Source organism: Megalobrama amblycephala, linkage group LG5, assembly GCF_018812025.1.
Source record: "Megalobrama amblycephala isolate DHTTF-2021 linkage group LG5, ASM1881202v1, whole genome shotgun sequence".
Taxonomy (NCBI): Eukaryota; Metazoa; Chordata; class Actinopteri; order Cypriniformes; family Xenocyprididae; genus Megalobrama; species Megalobrama amblycephala.
In genome coordinates, this window is record NC_063048.1 from 12181027 (window position 1) to 12195968 (window position 14942).

The 14942-nt window shown below is 36.6% G+C and overlaps 1 protein-coding gene across 1 annotated transcript; it reads right to left on the reverse strand.

Moving 5' to 3' along the window:
- Positions 1-3657: 3657 nt before the first annotated feature.
- LOC125268482 (dentin sialophosphoprotein-like) lies at positions 3658-13611 on the reverse strand. The gene is made up of 14 exons (XM_048190705.1): positions 13260-13611; positions 11859-12059; positions 11656-11760; positions 10813-10908; positions 10606-10710; positions 10329-10445; positions 10082-10186; positions 9778-9888; positions 9215-9334; positions 9003-9122; positions 8883-8912; positions 7759-7785; positions 5043-6626; positions 3658-4261 (listed from the first exon to the last, which is right to left on the reverse strand). The coding sequence occupies exons 1-14, from the start codon at positions 13276-13278 to the stop codon at positions 4218-4220; spliced, it is 2784 nt and encodes a 927-aa protein (XP_048046662.1). The 5' UTR covers positions 13279-13611; the 3' UTR covers positions 3658-4217.
- Positions 13612-14942: the final 1331 nt, after the last annotated feature.

Genomic DNA, 14942 nt, shown 5'->3' on the forward strand with positions numbered 1-14942 from the left:
AGGTGTCGAGATCGTGGAACAAGCTGTTCACGTCCAGATTATCGAGCCCTACTATCCATTATTATTCCTCCATACTGGGCTCAAGAGAGAACGGCTATGGGTGACGCTGTGGGTTGAAGACACTTTGGCCTCATATCTCACGCCTGACGCTGCGTCATCCTTTAAGGCTCAGACGCTGCCCACCAAACCCTGCCGCACTACATCTTCATTGGTGGGTAAGTCATATGGCGGCAGGTCAGGCTGGTGCATGCCTGCACACGAATGGCATCATGCAGGCATACCAGGCTGACCTTCTAGTATGGGGCTACTAGTCAGTCTACTCCTAATAGTCCAAGCCAGGGTTCCTGTTTGGGACCTGGCAGTGGTTCTTGAAGGGTTATCCCTGGCACCCTTCGAACCCATTGATGAGGTAGCAGAGAAGTTTCTCTCTTTCAAAGTGGCCTTCCTGCTAGCTATTACATCCCTTAAAAGAGTTGGGGACCTGCAGGCTCTTTCTGTTGCTTCCTCTTGCCTTGAGTTCACTCCTGGGAGGGTCAAGGCCATTCTCCACCCTAGGTCGGGTTACGTGCCCAAGGTGCCATCGAATGTGGCTAGGTCTGTTATTCTGCAGGCTTTTCATCCTCCACCACGTGTGTCAGCTGATTATGAAAAGCTACATTTATTATGCCCTGTTAGAGCCTTGGAGGCCTATGTACATAGGTCCCCAGGTTGGAGTAAGTCAGCCTCCACAAAGCACACCCAAAGCACACAAGTAGCTGGTCTATATCTTGAGCATATGGAGACACATAATTTGCCCTCGCCTCTCCTGATCAAAGCCCACTCGACTAGAGGAGTGGCATCCTCCAAGGCTCTGCTATCGGGGGTTTCACTTCAAGAGGTGATGCAGCTGGCTGGGCCTCCCCGAACACCGTCTTAAGTCCTCACGTCCTGAGTTGTGCCTGACAAGCTTCACACCAGGATAGGCTCTAGTCGGCATGGCCCAGTGAGTATTTAGTTCCCCAAAGTGACGTTCCAACGCAGCGTGAGTTCCCTTGAAAGGGAACGTCTCAGGTTATGACTGTAACCCTTGTTCCCTGAGAAGGGAACAAGACACGACCTATCAGAAGCTAACACTGTTGTGTGCTGGCTCCCCTTTGTAGCTTCTGTGTACACCATGACACAACACCAATCAAAACTGGATTAATTCAATACGTACTTCAGACACTGTCATGCTGGAGGTATTCCCCAAAGAGTCATTCCAACGCAGCGTCTCGTTCCCTTCTCAGGGAAAAAGGGTTACAGCCGTAACCCAAAACGTTTTCATACAAGAGACATTAGATGTGCATTGTGATACCTTTCTTTGTTTTGGCTTTTTCTTTTGTAACTTTAGGCTCTGCAAATGAGTGAAGAACAATTAAGAGTACTTAAATTATAGCAAATATAAAAAATAGAATATGGGTGTAAATCATACCTTTCTTTACAGGGGCTGCTTCATCCTTTTCTTTAGCAACAACAACCGCTGAAATGGAAATAAAACTTTTTTTTTTTTTAAATTGCAATTAAGTGACTTGCTAATTGAAAGGATTCTCTGATGAATAGAAAGTTCAAAAGAACAGCATTAATTTGTTACTTTAGATCAATTTAATGAATCCTTGCTGAATAAAAGTATCAATTTCTTTTTTAAAAATTACTTAATGAACCCAAACTGTACAATGGAAGTGTACTGTACATAATATACTTCAATTATGAATTTCCTTTGTGTGTTTAGTGAAGCAAGAACAACACATTACCTTTCTTAGATGGTGCTGGCTTGCTCTCTTTTTTGGTTTCAGCTTCTGTAAATAAACAATTACATTTATTTCCTGTTAATTTAGATTTAACCAAACAGAAAGTCACTTACCCCACAAGTTACATACCTGTCTTTACATGGACTGCTTTGGTTTTGTCCTTGGCAATCTCAACATCTATGATACAATAGATATTAATGCAGCTGTGGATGAACTGGCTGTTACACATACACATGAATAAAATACTTCCCAGATCTGCAAAGATATCTCAACCACTAGAACTGAGCCTTCAGTTCACCACTTGGTTACTGTCAGTTAGTAGCTGTTATGGAAATACTATGACTGTTGCTTTGAATCTTTTTTACCTTCAGCTTTGGACACCTTCTTAGTAACATCCTCTGAAAGACAACAGAGGGATTGAGGGTATGAGAGCAACAACAGATTGATTTTGTTGAAGCATTTGCTTTGTGTTTAGACATGTAATCATTAGATTGAGAGTTGTTTAGTTGATATAAAAATATGCTTGTACCATTTTACAGAATTACATTCACATGTATTGGCATGTACTTTACAGTGTTACCTTTAGAAATTTTCACAGCCTTCACTTTTTGTTTCACAGGTTCGGCTTCTGTATTAAATATGGAATTTAGGAATGTTACTTCATAGAAATCGTTAAAAAACTGAAAGATATTGGCCATGAACAGGAGATTAATCATAATCACAGAATGTGTTGATTACCTTTCTTTGCTGGTTTAACCTTTTTCTCAGGTCCTGTGCAGATGAAATTGTACACATTACATAGAATTTTGTGATATACAATACAACCAACAGCAACAGACACTTCGTTGGGTTTTGTCGGATCAGTGTGTCAACTCTATCGCCGTCTGTTGCTGACGGTTGGCATTTATTTTTCGTGGATTGAACATGTTAAATCAGCATTTGTCTGTCTGTGCAATGTGAATTGGCCTTAAAAGTGACTTTTAATGATCATGACATTCTATATAAAAACTACTGCAGCAATATATCCTATAATTATAAAAAAAAGATCAAATATTGAAAATATAATGGGATATAGCTGCAATAAATAGTGTTTTTAACTTAACATTAACCCTCAGACAGTGTAATGAAGAAAGAGAGCTTTATTTATCTATTCTACTGGTGTTAGTGCATTATTTATGTACCAGACTTCTTCTTTTTTAGAGGGGGTTCCTCATCCACTTTAGTCACCTTGACCTTTTTGTCAGGTTTTTTCTTGGCGTCCTTTTCTAGAACACATAATAACAGTACAAATACATTATCTTTTGAAAGAGAGGTGCAGGGTTTTACATCTAATCTATAAAAAGCAACTGTATTGGAGTACGTCTTGACCATAGCCTTCAACCTTCCCCTTGAGGAACAGAGCATAATCTAGAGTTTGTGTACAATCTAGATGTGGTAGTTGAGCTTTTTACATATGAGAAATTAGATACATGAAATAGATAAGTTAAATATGTTTCACCAGTCCTACCTGTTGGTTCTTGAGTCTTGACCACTTTGGATTTTTCTTTTCTTTTAACCTTTTCTATCTCCTTTTTGTCATGCTCTTTTACTTTTTTCCTGACTTTTTCTACTGTTATGTTTATTTGGTGTAGCGTTATCTCTTCCTCTTCACCTTCGCCCTTCTTTTCCCTCATATCTGGAATAACAGAAAAGATCATGTGTCACATTTTTCTCATAAAATGCAGTCTACATTCTGCACAAGCACTTTATTTTCTACAGTTTGCAAGCACTGATGAAAACAACAAACCATTCACCTTGAATGATTTTGTATATCTCCTCTCTAGCTTTTTTCTCTTTGGCTTCTTTCACTTGTTCAAGAACTGAAATCATGAGTAAATGTTAAATGAGAGTTACATGTTTTTAACATCCATATGATTAATGATTAACAATGGGAATTAGTGCACTATAAGTGTGTTAACATTAATAGTACTACTAAGCAGGTTGTCAGCCATGTCATTGTGTTAGATGTCAAAATGAAATTAATAATGTATAATGGATGAATTAAATCATTAATTGTCTTAATGGAGCCATTTAGGTAAGCAAAATAAACGGTTTCACAATAATTATATGCAGCTTTTTTGAGTTATAGTTGCATTTTTCTGCCATCAACGTTAACACATAAAGACTACCAGATACTACACAATACTTAATAAACAAGACTCTGTAATTCTTTACAAATATTTTCTTCCCTAATGATTTGATTTGAGAAATTAAAGTCATTCTAAATTACACAAAAAATGTATTCAATCAAAAAAAAAAAGAACAGAAAAAAATGGCCAATAAAACTAATCTATAAGCAACCATTTACAACAGCAGAGCCCATTAGAGAATCCAGCTGTGTTTTGCTCCTCTTTTAAGTATCTTTCCAGAAGCAGAGGTGAAGTAAAAGCAACAGTGAATGAAACTTCATCTTCATCCATCAATTTGTTGTTCTTCCCAGTCAAAATTGTAAGATACTAGAGATAACAGAGTGTTCTTCAGAATGTATGCAATATTAAACAGGCAAGAGTGCTTTTGCACTGATTATCACTGAAAAATACAGACATATAGCCTACAACTATCTGTGTTCTATAGAAAATAAAGAGTAGCTGACATTTTTAGATGCGTTATGGCAACCTATTTAGTTAATTTTTATTTGGCCAACAAAAATAGTTCAGTTACAATGATGTGAACCATAGAATTTAAACAAGAATTCAAACACTGCTTGGCCAACTATTAAAGGGATAGTTCACCCAAAAAATGAAAATTCTGTCATCATTTACTCACCCTCAAATTGTTCCAAACCTGTATGAATTTCTTTTTTTGCTGAACAACTATGAAAGTCAATGGGGTCCATCAACTGTTTGGTTACCGCCACTTTTTCCAAAATATCTTCTTTTGTGTTCAGCAGAAGAAAGAAATTGATGACTGAATTTTAATTTTTGGGTGAACTATCCCTTTAAATATCACATTATTTATACAACTGTAATTAATAAATTATTTTCGAGTGCAATTATAAGTCTCATAGGAAAGCATTATTTTAAAAAGTTAGCTATGTTAAGATATTTTTACAAAAAAAAAAAAAAATTTATTAATCAGTTAACAATGATTTTAAACAAAATCTATTTATTTTAGTGATTAATTTTCCCATGGTCAGTGAATTATAATGTGTTATTAAGGTCATTTATTGAGATATTGGTTGCCACCTGTCAACTATCACTTTTTCCTATTTGTTAATCATACAAAATTTTGCTATACCTTTGTCAGACTCTTCATGAAGATCCTTGTGCGCTTCTTGGTCGTCTGTTTCAATGGAATGACTATCGGATTTTTTTCTCCTGCTCAGGCCTCTTTTTATGGCATCTCTCTTCCTGTCGTTGTTATTGTTATTTTCATCATCTTTGTCATGTTGGACAGTAAGAAGAACAAGCTCCTCTTTTTCATCATGGTCATCTTCACCAGCAGTGGTTACCAGGATAGTTTGATCAGACTCTTCAATCTCCTCCTTTAAAACCTCAACCTCATCTTCATCTACCTCACTCTCCAGGTCCTTTGTGCTCTTTTCATGATCAGCAATTGCAACGTCTTCCTTCTCCTCCTTGGCTTCTACTTCTAAACCATCCTTACCATTGACTAGGTCATAATCATCAAGTTCTGCTGCTTCCTCTTTTTCCTTCACACAGATGGTATCTGGAGTAGCTTCACCCAATTTAGGTGGTTGATCTTCATCTTCTTGTGCAATTTCAGCTGTTTCATCTGTTATGATGCTTTCTTCATCTGTTTCAGATTCTTCATCCTCCTCTGTAACACTGGGGACATCTTCAACTTCCTTTTCATCTGTATTATCTGATTCAATTTTGGTTGTAACATCGGAACTATCTTCCGCTGTTTTGATTGCTGGTTCTTCAGTTGTTTCTTCCTCCTCTGTAACTGCATCATCTGAGGAAACATCAATGTCTTCCGTCACATCTGTGGCATCAGAGGTTATTTCAGTTGATTCATCCTCTGCAAAATCAGAGATATCTTCTAACTTTTGAGTTGCCATTTCCTCATCTAAGACATCTGTCATATCAGAAGGCTCCTCCTCTGTAACAACATCTGAGCTATCATTGATGTCTTTCACATCTGTGGCATCAGAGGTTATTTCAGTTGATTCATCCTCTGCAAAATCAGAGATATCTTCTAACTTCTGAGTTGCCATTTCCTCATCTAAGACATCTGTCATATCAGAAGGCTCCTCCTCTGTAACAACATCTGAGCTATCATTGATGTCTTTCACATCTGTGGCATCAGAGGTTATTTCAGTTGATTCATCCTCTGCAAAATCAGAGATATCTTCTAACTTTTGAGTTGCCATTTCCACATCTAAGACATCTGTCATATCAGAAGGCTCCACCTCTGTAACATCTACAATATCTTCAATAGTTTCAGTTACTTCCTCCTCCTCTGTAACAACATCTGAGCTATTGTTGATGTCTTTCACATCTGTAGCATCAGAGGTAATTTCAGTTGATTCATCTACTGCAATATCTTCAATTGCGGTTTCCTCATCTATAACTTCTGGCATATAAGGTTTCTCGTCTGTAACATCTGCAATATCTTCAACTGTTCCAGTAGTTTTTCCCTCCTCCATGATATCGGAGGACATTTCCGTGTCTTCAACTGTGATATCTGTGTTGTCTTCAGCCGTTTCATCCTCCTCCTCAGCAGCTTCGACCTCATCAAGTTCCTCCTTAACCTCTTTTATTTCCGGTTTATTGCTGTCAGTCTCCTTCACTGTGGATCTCACAGCAATGGTGGCAGCATAGGTAGGGTCCTGTTTTTTGCCTAGTATTTCTGCAACTGTTTCATGAAGTCATTTTTCAATTCAGGTTTATGACAGAACTGAGCTCAATTTGCAGATAAAAACAAATTTACCAGTTTATGTATGAGACATTACAGATTGTTCTGATTGGAAATTCGGTTACACATTACATCACATTGATGACCTGAACAGTATGCACATGTTGCACCCTGACAAAAAACTTCAGTTGAACCGTTTTAACTCTGTAAGATCTTGATTTCTTGTGTGTACATTTAGATACAAGCATTTGGCAGACGCTTTTATTTAAAGTGACTTGCATTGCATTCAAGGTATACATTTTTTCAGTTCAAGAATTACCTTGTTGGCAAAAATCTCTACTGTTTGAGCTACAGGAAACGCGCATCTAAAGCGCAGGAAAACCAACTGAAAATTCTTTCTTTCCACAACCTCAGCTTAAAATCTCAGGGCATTAATATTGTGAATGTCACAATATTCTTGCAACATGTGCGATACCCGTGAACTCCTACATGCTTTATGTTTGTGAATATCAACTGACGAATGTATCAGAGAAGGTTAGACGTTGCACTACACTGCAAGAAGGGGGCAGGAAATCAAACAGCAAGAAATGCATTTGACATAAACTTTTTATTATTGTATTTGGGAAATCTGTCATGCACCTTTTAAAACATTCTGGAGAAAGAAATGCAAGCACTTTTACATAATATGAAGTACATGATATGAAGTATTGTATGAGAGAAAGTGCAGGACATTAACATTCACACTATAGTACAGACAGAAAATAGAAATGACAATCATCCCTGTATGCAGTCATGCAGATCCTTTTCATGCGCCATATTACATAACCTATAACACTGTTTTGTAAATCTTCTAATTACTGGGCTGAAACATGGTAAAACACAACAGTATATGGGATGACAACGAGTCAGGAAACTATATAATTTTAGTCAATTCAAGATCTTGCATCATATGTTACGTAAAAACATCTTTTTCACATGCTCTCGTTCCTTAAAAACAAACACATTTGAAGACTAAGTCCTGTTTATTAAGTTTGTCAATGCTGTTTTAGTAGTAATCGGGTTTGAGTACTAATGTTAGTTTTGGTGTTAATCTATAGCTTTTATGTAAATGAAAGTATGTGCAGTTACTAACCTTTTTCCATAGGTGGCAGAAATTCTCCTGAAGAAGATTTAGAAATATTGTTAGTTTAAAGGATCATGAAACCCCAGAACACATTTTTTGAGCTGTGAACAGATATGTACTGTATAGGCTGCACATCATTGAAAACACTTAAGGTACTCATTAATTTTTTTTAAAATTTGAAATTAGTTATTTTTGCATTTTTCAGAGCGATTTCTGTCTTCTGGTTTGAAAAGCAAAATCTGACGTCATCGTGTAATACCGGCAAGATCCGGAGTGTTGATTGGCTCCAGTATGGGCTGGTCGAACATGCTGACGTCAACAGTTTCAAGCGGTTCTCGACATATATTCATGACATAAAGCTCATTCAGTCTGTTGCATGCATAAGATTACAATTGCGGTATTATGCATGAGGAAGTATCACTTCTCTTGCCTCTGTCTCTATTGTTGTCATTCAGAGACATGGGTCGTAGGTGCTTGTTTCCCAACACAAAAATGCATTTCCCTGCGACGCGACCAGAGCAGAAGTTTGGGTGTATGTGGTTTGTATTGCTGTAATCTACCAGCACAAACGGAAAATATGTTCGCATGAGATCGCATTACAGCGGAGAATTCAAATGTCTCAAAAGTGCGGCTCATTCACCTCTGCGTTCGGACACACGAGCCGTGTGTATGTTTCCCCTAGCACAGCTAGCACATGTGTGTTGTCTGTATATTGCCCGCGATGCGGTCAGAACTGGAGTTTGAATACGAACAGATCAAAAATACAACTGTTATGATATACATGCGGAGCGCGCATATGATCGGTTTCAGAGCGGAGCTCCGCGATGAGTTTAACAACACTAGCCACGTGGATCATAGATCATATACAGAATAAAGTATCCCTGTTTAAAGTTTTTATAGACATATTTCACATATTATCCTGCACCAAACATGAACCAGGGTAAAACAGGGGGGTTTCATGACCCTTTAAGATAGACAGACATACAGATAGATTAGATAGATAGATAGATAGATAGATAGATAGATAGATAGATAGATAGATGTGCAACATGCAACTTTATGTTTCAACAGAAAAGATGGCAATAGAGAGGCCGAAGTTTTGTAGTGTCTCAAATGAATGAATACTGACAAACCTTTTCGTCTTATTACTTGTGGTGTGTCTTCTGAAACAGAGAACAATAGGGATAGTTAAAGTGATAAATGTATTTTAAGATGCAAGAATACAATTGTTATATATTTGATATTATGGATACCTTTGTCTTCCATGAGCATGTTTGAGAGGTAGGCCAAGAACATATCCCTCCTGTCAGCAAACTCCTCAACAGTGTCTGTGACAACTTTCATGGGATCAAAGCTAATGTCAGAAATACCACCTGGAGAAACGAAATAATATAACACAAATGAAAATTGTGTGGGCAAATGCACAGATCAAACACAATGTTTCGAGCTGATAAATGAACAATACCTTCATCCCCTGCAAATAGACTGGAAAGGTAATTAGAGACAGTGGTCTTTACGTCTGTGACCTCCTCTACAACAATTTCAGCCAGTTCCGTGGGATCAGTGCTCATTTTGGGAAACCAAGCTGAAATATTGACAAGGTGCATTTAATATATAGAGATATTTTTTGATATACATACACTACCATTCAAAAGTTTGGTTTTAGTAAGAGTTTTTAATGTTAAGTCTCTTATGCTCACCAAGACTGCATTTATTTGATTACAATAGTAGAACACTAATATTGTGAAATATTATTACAATTTAAAATAACTCAATATTTTAAAATGTTATTTATCCTGTGATGGCATCGCTGAATTTTCAGCATCATTACACCATTGTTCAGTGTTAAATGTATGATCCTTTGGAAATCATTCAAATATGCTGAACTGGTGTTCAGGAAACATTTTTTATCATCATCACAGTTGAAAACAGTTGTGCTGCTTATGCAAATAAAAAAAATATATATCTTACTGTACAGTAGTGTAAATTATATCACTGAATGTCTAAAATAATGTGAGAAATCAATACCTTCAAGGTACCCGAATATGGTTGAAGAAATGGTCTTGATCCAACTTAAAATTTGCAGACCTGCTTCACTTGCCATGTCTGCTGGATAAATGATCACTACATCCAGGATGTCTATGTAGCATGGAAAGCATTAAATAGAAATCAGTGACTCTGGCATGAGTATGACTACTCATGATATGATTAATTATTTCTTTATGCATGGAAATCAGTGGCAATTTCAAATGTTGATTGAAACATGTACTGAGTTAGAGCACATCGTGAGACTCTGATTGCATGTCAGCCCTCAGAACAGCAATGTAAGTACCTTCAAATAAGAGGAATAAGTAGCCCACTGGGGATCTGATCCATTCTGTAACCTCATCCAATACAGTGCCACCAAGTTTCACTGTTTCAGTGATGCCTGTATCCCCTGATAAAAAAAAAGTCAGAATAAAAAAAATAATAATAATAATCCGACCAAATTCAGAGGATCAGTGCTTATTTTGAGAATTCACGCTGGAATATTGACAAGATGCATTCTGAGAAGAATCAATGTTGGTGCTTTGCAGTACCTCCAATGCCCCCGAACATGGTTGAAAAATATTGTATAACAGTCTTGATCCCGCTTAAAATTTGCACAACAGCTTCGCTGACCATATCCACTGGAGTAATCACTATATCCAGGATATCTATGCAGCATGGAGAGTATTAACAGACATTAGTGCATCTGGCATGCTCAAATGTGACTAATAATTTCTTTTTACCATGTTAAGAGTTATTGTACATGAGTCTCTGAGCTCACAAAACAACAATGGGCACATATTTAAGCAAGGTCAGTAATGCAAGTACCTTCAAATAAGTGGAATAAGTAGCCCACTGGGGATCTGATCCATTCTGTAACCTCATCCAACACAGTGCCACCATATTTCACTGTTTCAGTGATTCCTGTATCTCCTGTAAGGAAAACAACATATTAATACAGCATAAGCCTATAGATACTAAATAAACAAATAGTGTTTAAGCTTTTAAAGGCCATAAATTAATACATTTACATACCATCAGCACTAAATATTCCTGTCAGATAAGACACAGATGAATCTGCTGCTAAATTAATAGCTTCCCTCGGATTAAATATTATTTCAGTGATGTACTCTGTATTCAAAATGGAAGAGAATATATATTAATGGCATATAAAATACACTTTTAGAAATCATCAACAAATACAAAATACTTATCAAAGGATTGGCTAAGTCAAAAAAAGAAGATTCTGTCATTGTTTACTCACCTCATGTCTTCAAAACTCGATTTTATTCTTCCACAAAACACAAGTTTACTCTTTTGCATGCATTTACAATGAAACTGGCTTTCAAACATGAGGCAAAAGCATCATAAAAGCAGTCAATATTACTCCCGCGCTATATTTCAAGCCACATTATATTTTTGTGAGGGGAAAAGTTACAAATCAAAGTTATTATTCTCTGGCTTCCGCCTCATTTCGCTCTCATTGGCGCGTTCATGTGAGAAGTAGCGTAGACCGATTCATAAATGGATTCTTTTGAGTTTAATCTTTTCAGCGAATCGGTTGATACGGTCTGAATCGTTCGCGAATCGAATTGATCTGATTCTCGTGTTAAAGATTAGGCTATATGTCTGAACAATGACATGGTCTTCACACAAAGCTACTGTACAAATTTAGAAGACTTTAAATATAGCACATTAGTCTTTTAGACTACTTGTATGACAGGCTTTATTTGTTTTGCACCCTTTTTGAGGACTGAAAGCTTCAGCCATTGTAATAGCACTGAATAAAATAGGCTAAACTATTCATTCAGCAACAAATTACATCATTTGAAAATTATACCTACTAAAAGAAACTAGTTTTGTGCTAAGAAATCATACCATGAGCATCATTAAACATATTGTTCATGTGGTTTATCTTGTTTTCAATCCCTTCAATGGCCTTGTTCACTGCTAGCACTGGGTCAGAACCAAAATCCTGGATGCCTGCAGGAAAACAGTTCAGAGTGAACCCAACAAATCAAATAACAGCACAAGTAGGCCTATAAATAAAGTAAGAACTGTGAATATTATTTAAAACTTACTTGCAATCTGATCGTCACTGACAAAGTCGAACATGACAACACCTGCTATTGACCAAGAGATCAGAAGTGTGATGATGACCACCCATTGTGCCGGGCGATTCATGATTCGTAAAAATCCATGGGTCCCAGCCATATGAGAGACTGAATGCACAGCACTAGCCGGAGCATCTACAGCAGTGGGAGGGATGGACTTCACTGGACCTGGAGACATGCATAAATACATATGGTCTATAGTAAAAAAAAAACTTGCTCCTAAATGTCACACAGGAGAAAATATTACCCATAGGCTGCTTACTAAATGGCTATAGGCCTACTATGTCTACATATTTTTTGATTTCTATATAAATACAGCACCATAAAGACATGTACTGATATTTGTTGCAGCTGTTCTCTTGTGTTAAGTGCAGTCTAGATACATGTCTGACTTCACACTTGCAAGAATAAACTGTCTCTCCATCTTGTGTTATTTTCTCCCTGCTGCTTGAGTTTAATGACATCATGAACTAAATAAAGAAACTAAATACTAACAAAAAGTCTTAATATTGTACTTGTCATTGCAAATATCAACCACGTTTGCTAGGTTCACCAAGTTTTGAAAAGTCTGCAGTCAGTAATATTTTTGAAAGATGTGTCTTATGCTCACTAAGGCAGCATTTATTTGATAAAAAAAAAAAAAAAAAAACAGTAATAATGTGAAATATTATTACAGTTTTAAATAGCTGTTTTTTCAGCATCATCATCCAATCTTTAGTGTCACGTGATCCTTCAGATTCTGATTTGGGGATTCGGTGCTCAAGAAAAATTTCTTATTATTATCAGTGTTGAAAACAGTTGTGCTGCTTGATATTTTTGAGAAAACAATATTTTTTTTCCCCTTTGATAAATATAAAGTTTGAAAGAACAGCATTTATTTGAAATAGAAATCTTTTAGGGTATTAAATATGTCCTTACTGTCGAGTTTGATCATTTCAATGCACCCTTGCTGAATACATTGTATTAATTTCTTTTTAAAAATATCTATATATCTATAGAGAGAGAGGGGGGGGGGGGGTTCATAAATCTAAAAAAATCTATACACTTCAAAGGATATGAATTATTTTAAGTTAATTATGGACTTTTCTATATTAGTCTTATAATGTTCTAAGGTACATAAATGTCATGAGTACAGCATATAATTTTTCTCACCAGATTAAAATTAATTTTAGTTCAGTTTTATATAGCATCATAGCAGTATTTATTATAATTCAGTGTTTTATTATTCCAATGTTTTATTATTATAAAATATTATATGTATTTTTATTTGTCTATCTATCTATCTATCTATCTATCTATCTATCTATCTATCTATATTTGTTAGGCTCTGTCTGTCAATCAAATGCATGAGTAGAAAACCTGCAGTACCTTTAGTTGCCTGAGCCATGGTGTAGTTCTGGTGGTTCTTCAGCTGAATGTCCTTTGATTTTGCTTGTGTAATCTTATTTTGCTGGTTTCACCCAGTTGATGTTAAATTCCACTCAGGAAATGATGTTCCTCTTTGTCGTCCCCATCCAATCCAGGGGTGAAACCTCACAATCTTGTGAGAAAAGTGGGATGAGGGTTTTCAAAGTGCCGGATTTGGGATCATGGCTGTGGGAGAGTGGGATGTTAGGTCAGGGACGTAAACAGGGGAGTTCAGGCTCAGGCAGGGGACGCAGCAAATAGGTGCTGGTAATTTAGCCCATGTTATTGGTGCCTCACATGGGTGTGGGACGGGAAAAGTGCTGCGGTGCTTCAAGGTAACCTTATCCATTGCAAGCCTGGTTTATTCTTAGACAGTGTAGAGTTTACCAGCTGCACTCTCTCTTGCCTTTTTAGGTGGTAGGGGGTGTGAACTACTGGAAGCAAAAGAAACGTTGACAGCTGCATGTTCATAGACATACTGTCAATGGTTTGTGTTATTTCATATCATTCATTTAATGCATGTACCATCAATAACACGGCATGCATCATATTATGTAATATTGCATCTCTACAGTAATTTACCCAATAATTTTGTTTCCAAAATGAAGTGTCTATTTAATTTATACTAAATGGTATCGGGATCTGTTACACTTTATTTAAAGTTTATTAATCTTTTTTTTTATTCAAATTTCACTGCATACGGTTTCATTTGTGATTTCGTAGAACATATCTGAAATATAGAAGCATGACTCCTATTTTTAACTAGGGAACAAACTAGCTGAGACGTGGATCTATGAGACACGGATGGTCTTGTTTTGGCTGGAATGCAGTGGCCCTCCTCTGGACATGAAGGGAATTACAGAACTGTATTGCTGAAGGTGGCAGCAATTTTGAAGATGAGCACAGAACGTGTTGCTGCCTGCTTGCAAACACACACACACACACACACACACACACACACACACACACACACACACACACACACACACACTAAACAAATTAAGATTTCTATTCAGGACGGATGCATTAAATTGATCAAAAGTGACTTTTACAAAGTTAAACACAATTCTATTTCAAACAAATGTGGTTCTTCTTAACTTTGTTCATTAAAATTCATAACAAAAATAGTAAGCAGCAACTGTTTTTAACACTGATAATAAGAAATGTTTCTTGAGCAAAAAATCCAATATTATAATGATTTCTGAAGGATCATGTGACATTGAAGACTAATAATATTTCACAGTATTACTTTTTTTACTGCATTTTTAATCAAGTAAATGCAATCTTTGTGAGCATAAGAGACTTATTTCAAAAACATTAATAAATCTTACCATCCCGAAACTTTTAAACGATAGTGCTGCTCAAAAAAATTAAAGGAACACCTTGAAAACACATCAGATCTCAATGGGGAAAATATCATGCTGGATATCTGATATGGACTGGGTAATGTATTAGGAATGAAAGAATGCCACATCATTTGATGAAAATGAAAATTGTCAACCTACAGAGGAGTGAATTCAAAGACACTCCGGAAATCAAAGTGAAATAATGATGCAGCAGGCTAGTCCATTTTGCTGAAATTTCATTGCAGCAACTCAAAATGGTACTCAGTAGTTTGTTTGGCCCCCACGTGCTTGTATGCAT

Coding starts and splice junctions, on each gene's coding strand:
- LOC125268482 (XM_048190705.1), bottom strand. Junction 10,711..10,812: donor AGGAATATTTAGTGCTGATG/GTATGTAAATGT, acceptor TTTTCCTTACAG/GAGATACAGGAATCACTGAA. Junction 6,627..7,758: donor TCTGCCACCTATGGAAAAAG/GTTAGTAACTGC, acceptor TTCATGAAACAG/TTGCAGAAATACTAGGCAAA.